The sequence below is a fragment of the Phasianus colchicus genome, chromosome Z (genome assembly GCF_987193195.1).
Source record: "Phasianus colchicus chromosome Z, bPhaCol1.hap1.1, whole genome shotgun sequence".
NCBI classification, from domain to species: domain Eukaryota; kingdom Metazoa; phylum Chordata; class Aves; order Galliformes; family Phasianidae; genus Phasianus; species Phasianus colchicus.
Genome location: NC_143476.1, coordinates 43,795,140 through 43,801,139, shown reverse-complemented (window position 1 = coordinate 43,801,139; position 6,000 = coordinate 43,795,140). Strand labels below are relative to the sequence as shown.

At 48.2% G+C, this 6,000-nt stretch overlaps 1 protein-coding gene across 1 annotated transcript in view; it reads left to right on the top strand.

The window, feature by feature from the left end:
* The first annotated feature begins 2,896 nt into the window (after positions 1–2,896).
* LVRN (laeverin) overlaps positions 2,897–6,000 on the top strand; it is a 35,109-nt gene continuing 32,005 nt past the window's right edge. Inside the window, exon 1 of the mRNA XM_031604799.2 lies at positions 2,897–3,486. Coding sequence (XP_031460659.2) covers positions 2,897–3,486 — 590 coding nt within the window. The remainder of the gene's footprint in view (positions 3,487–6,000) is intronic.

Below are 6,000 nucleotides of genomic sequence, written 5' to 3'. Positions count from 1 at the left end.
CTCTTAATCAAAGCAGGAGTTAAAAAAATCTTCAATGGCAGTAACAGACTTTATTACTAAAAATGGCAGCCTTTCAAACATCCTTACCTACACAAAAGTTTTGAATATGGGCGTATGATCGTTATGGTGAAAATACTTTTCACAGCATGTAGTGACTATCTTGCAATGACACCTCACTTCAAACCATTAATTAATTTGACTTTCTGATATCAGAGTTTTTGGTGGTACTCCAGTGCTCGGTCAGATTTAATCCTTAGAAAATGGAAGACTGCTCCATGTTGCCTTTCTCTACCTGTTCAGTTAAGACAATCTTGAATTTATGCTCAGTTGTGGCTGTGCCGCCTTGTAACTTGAAATCTACCATGAAATTTGTAGAGTATATTAATTCTTTTTTCAGAATAGGGACAATTAAACAGAAATTTTGATGTTGTTTTCATTTTTTTCCCTCCATCTTTCAAGTCTAATTCTAATTTCTCGATAACTAGTAACACCCATGTCAACTTTGATATCAAAGACAGTCAGCAGGGGGTTGGAACTAGATGGTCCCTTCCAACCCAAACCAGTCTATGATTCTATGATTCCATGATCTTGTAGGAGGACATAAATTATTTATCCCAAGCCCATGGGAAAGCTGAGGACTTCTCCAACATGTCAGAAGTTATAGTCATACTTGGGTCATTGCACTTTGTCAATGAGTAAAACAGTAGAAGTCTACAGCTTCAGCATCTCCTAAGGAATAGGTTAGATTCTGCCAGGAATTACAGTATATCATCATTGTCAAATTACTGGATCAGCTGAAAAAGGAAAATAAGCAAAAATAAAATTACAATCAGCAAAACAAGCAGCCCAAGTTAAATAACAAGTGGAGATTACATGGACTAAAGTGTAGGTTCACATGGATCCATTATGCCTAGGAGAAGTTCTGTGTTCCTGAGTTCTGTGTTCCTAAGTTGGTTCCTAAGTTCAGAGGGGCAGAGCTGTCTGTGTTGTTTTATAGTGGTGATTTGTTTCTACCTCTAGGTGTGTACTGGAGGCTTCTACTGACTTAAACACAAGTGTCCTGTTTGGACAGCTATGACCCACAGTTTGGTTGCTTCACTGCATAATTTCTAAATTATTTGGGAAGAAGATGTTAAACAACACATCTCAGAATACGTACTGTGGGTCACAACTGCATTGCTTTTATTATGTGTTAATTTAGGATAGAGTAGGATTGAATTCTCCACCGCAAACAACAGAAAATAAAGTTCTATGGAAACATTAAAGCAAATCCTGCAACACTCAGAAGGGCCAACATCCTCTGTGGTTTGTGCTGCGTTATTGCTGAGTGGTTCTGCTTGTGTTTGCAGATATGGAATGAAACAACTCATGATTTTCATTTCACTTGCACCTTGTTTTATGGGGTAGGTGTGTGAGCACAGTTTTACTCATCATTGCTGAAGCTGTGTCTGGACTTTTTTTTGGCTTCCTGCAGTGCAGAAGAGATGGTGGAAAGGAAGAAGGACCCTTCCTAAGTACTCGAGAACATTTTCTGTGAAATCCTTTCAGTGATGTGCAGTGGGTGACATTTGAGTTAGTCCAGGACCATGCTGTGGCTATGGGCCCAGGATCCCCTGGTCTGCAGAACCATGGATAGGGTGGTTTGCTGGAGCTGGTTCTCAAGCCTTACATCAACAGCAAAATAATGGATGCTGCCAAAAGTGCTAGGAGTAAAGGGAGAAGCTGTTGATGAACCAAATGAAGAACAGAGAGATGTGAATCAAGTGAAAAAGGAGAAGTATGAGATGGACTGATTGGAAAGAACACAGTGGCCAGGAATGGAAAAAGAAAAGCAGGTCCAAGGGTGTGGATGTGGATGGCTGGGGTAAACAGATGGTAAATGAGAACGATATGGGGAGGGGAGCACAGGAACAGAAACAAGCACATATAGTTGTGTGAGAGGAAACAGAAGATAGGCCAGTGTCAGAAACCATCCTGCTGGGAAGCTAATCGGTAACAGCAGCGAGGGCATGGAGAGGAGTCCACAGCCAGCTGGCAGAGGGACCCCCAGTGCTTCAGTGATGAAAGGCAGAACATCAGTGTCAGATATTTCTGCTGGGACCAGGGACTTTTCTTGGAGGCTCAGAGTTGTTTCACAGGCCTGTAGGGCCAGCACAAAGAAGGCAATCTCTGCCTCCTGTTCATTACCATGCAAAAGGGCCCTCTTGATGGACAAGTGCATTAGCAGGGAGATTAACTTTTGGTTGGGTCTCTGAGGGGAATTCATTCCAGCTATCGCAGCTCCAAAAGTGGCAGCAGCACAGACCTTGAGACCCAACTCAACTGCCTCAGTTCTGTGGACAGATCTGTTTGGTATCAGTGGTGGTTGTCGTGCAAACTGCAAGCCCCCTTTTTTTTTCTCTTTCCTTCCATTTTCTCCTCTCCCTTCCTCTTGCCTCCCCCTTCTTTCCCTTTCCTTTTCCTTTTCCTTTTCCTTTTCCTTTTCCTTTTCCTTTTCCTTTTCCTTTTCCTTTTCCTTTTCCTTTTCCTTTTCCTTTTCCTTTTCCTTTTCCTTTTCCTTTTCCTTTTCCTTTTCCTTTTCCTTTTCCTTTTCCTTTTCCTTTTCCTTTTTCCTCTCCCTCTCCCTCTCCCTCTCCCTTTCCCTTTCCCTTTCCGTTTTCCTTTTCCCCCTATTTCTCCTTCTCCTTCTTCTCCTTTTTAAATTTTACTTTATTTTTCTTTATTTACTTTCGGTGCCGTCTCCCCACACCCGGGGGCTGCCGGGCATCCATCCCCATCCCCATCGCACCGCCCGCCCACCCCGCCTCAGGTGCGGCCCGGCCCCCGGTCCCGCACCCCGCCTCCGCGTCGCCGACCCGTCTAAGACCCGCGCTGCCGCAGGCGGGGTGCGGCGGCGATGGGTGCCCGCGGCGGTTCGGGGCTGTACGTGGGACGCGGCACCGCCGCTCTGCTGGCCGCGCTGTTGCTGTCGCTACTGGCAGCGCTGTTGGCTCTCGCCGCTCTGTACGGGCGCTGCCGGCACCCGCCGCCTCCCGCCCGCCCGGCGGCAACGCCCGGTCCCGACGCCGGCGTGCCCGGAGCCCCGACGGGGGTCTCACTGCGAAGGCTGCCGCGTCACCTGCTGCCGGTGCACTACGAGCTGGAGCTGTGGCCGAGGGTGCGGCCGGGACAGGAGGATCCCTTCGGCTTCAGCGGGCAGGTGAACATCACGGTGCGCTGCCGGCGGGACACACGGAGCGTGGTGCTGCACAGCGCCGGTCTGAAGTCCCACCGGGCGGCTATCCGCGGGCCGCTGATCCAAACGGGAGCCGCCGTGGAGGTGGAGGCGCTGCGGCTGGAGGAGGAGGGCGAGCTGGCCGTGCTGGAGCTGAGCGAGCCGCTGCTGGCCGGGCAGCGGTACGTGCTGCAGCTGAGCTTCCACGGCCGCCTGCGGGAGGACCGCGAGGGGCTATTTCTCACCCGCTACACCGACCTGGGCTGCAGCAGGTAGGGCGCTGCATCTGACCCGGCATCGTGCGCGGGTCCGTCCGCCGGGAGTGCGTGCGTTGCAAGCAAACGAAGAGTTTGTTTCAGACAACAGAAGCCTAAGATCGTAGTTTCGGGGGTCCCGGCTGCTGGGGGTTTGCAAAGAAGGTGCTCAGCGTAGGGGTAGGAAAGGTTCTTAACGAGGGAATCATTCTTAATGATGTTAAAGATGCGGAAAGTGCTTTGGAGGATGCAGCGTTACGGTTGAGGTGTTCTTGGCTCCCAGCCTGCTGATGAATTGACAACGGTAATTGAGCAGTTCGCAGAGCTGCGTCCCACGCACGTTGTGCTTGGGTACCTGCAGGATCCGTGCGTGTGTCACTGTGTGAGTACCAGCAGCACCAAACCCAAAATGAAGAGGAGAGTTCCTCTTGAAACAGAATCGTGTGATTTTCTATAACAGTTCCTACAGTGAGTTGGCTTTTTCTCTCATTCTCAGATGTGTCTGTGCAATTTTTGATTTAAGAGCCTTGATTGTGTTGCCTAATTGACACAATTAAAGTAATCTAAATAGAAATCAAACAGTCTTTTAGTTGTTTAATTCTGCATCAGCGTGCTTTATGATGCCATTTTAACTCAGATAAATTCCCTCTAGAAAATGCTGAATTAGACTACAGTATATTTCAATTCATTCTATATTTGGAGGAGGTGATTGTGAAGAATACATTCTGTAAGCTATAACAAGTTAATGATAGAAGAAGTTAGATTCCAATGGATTATATAGTTCAGGAATGATTTAAAAGTATTCAGTGTCTTTCAGCTCTAAGCTGCCATTACAATGCCCATGGCTGCTCTGCAAGGAAGTCATCACCTCCTGTAGGCAGCGCTATAACTTTCTGCAGGGACTTGCATCTGTCTCTGGCAAACCTTTCCTGTCCGGTTCCTGCACTGGCTTGAGCCTTCAATTTGTAACTGAAACCATCAGTTGCAGCAGACAATGTATAATTTATCTGCAGTCAAACAGATTCTTCTGTTTCTTTGCATGTGCTGGAAGTTTTAGTGGTTTTGTAATTTGTGCTTGTGGAGGCACTAGGGTCCTCTTCTTTCAGAGTTGAGGCACAAAGCTCCACCTCAGCTCTGCTGCCTTGCTGCTCAATCAGACACCCATGCTGCTCCTGCTGGGTGAGCAACCCTATCTGGTTGATGCCAGGCACAGTGCCTTGCCCCAGCTCCAGCTCAGAGCAGAAGTGTGCAGCCAAGGAGGTGTAGGGAGGCAGCTTGCAATGAGAACTCCCTGCTCTGTCCAGAAGTGCAAACCTCACCTCTGAGCAGGACAGAATAACCCAAACTCAAACTTCACAGACTTTCCAGTTGAGAGATTGCTCACAAACAGAGCAGTTCACACACACTGAAGACTGTGTGTTTTTACTGTTACAAATTGTTACTGATAATTTGTACCACCCATCTGCACAAAAGAGAGCTCTGAAGGATGGAAGAGCTGCCCATGCATATCACATTGTCCATGGTGAATGCAGCAGCAAAGGAAGTAAAAAAGGAGGATTAGTATGTTGCTAGCACTAAGTATGTGGAAGGCTTTTCTTCTGAAGCAGGCATCTTTACTCTGCATATAACCAGGAGATCCCATGGCAGGATGAGAGAAGGCAGAAATCTGTAGAAACCATCTGTGTCCTTCTTGAGCAGCACCAGCTCATACAGAAGCATCATTTGTGTGAGCATCATTCTGCATGCAGACCTTGCAGTGCTGTGAACAAGCTCTCGTAGACTGTTCCATGTTTAGTGAGATCACTGCAGAGCACAGTGTGTGTATGGTAGCAGGGGGCTCTGTGAGCAGAGCCCAGCACTGCCCTGTCTCAGGACAGATCAGGTTCAGCGGCTCCAAAACGGACCCACCACTGCCAGCACTGAGATGTGACCGATGCTTGGTGCTGGGAGAGCAGACTGAGGGAAGGGAAAACCACTGCACAACAGCAGCTGGAAGAGTGCATGAGGAATGTGAGAGGGAGAAGCCCTGCAGGAACCAAGGGCAGTGCAGGAGGGCAGGAGGTGCTGCAGGCATGGAGCAGTTCTGCAGGTCAGGACAGGCTCGTGCTGGAGCAGGCTGTCCTGTGCAGCCCATGGGCACAACACAGAGCAGTCTCCATGCACAGGGTCGGGGTGCCTGGCAGCCAGCTGTGGCCATCTCTGCAAAAAAAGAACCCTGCAACTTCTATACAAACACCTGATTCCATGTGGCTGATGTTAATAAGCATTCCAAAATGTGATCAAACACAGTATTTGTGCTGATTTTTAACCACTTGCTTATGAACCAAGTGGTGGAAAGGGGAACTGGAACAGCGCTGGCACAGTAAATTGTGCCTCACAGTGGGGTGCCTGAACTTCTTACCTATTATGAATCAGTGAGTAAGACTATCAAAGTGATGTGACAGAAATCAGATAAAGTATCAGGTTTGGTGTTTTCTTGGGTTCTGTGCTAGTCTGAGCACCATTTCCCTGAGAAGAGAACTACTGGGGATG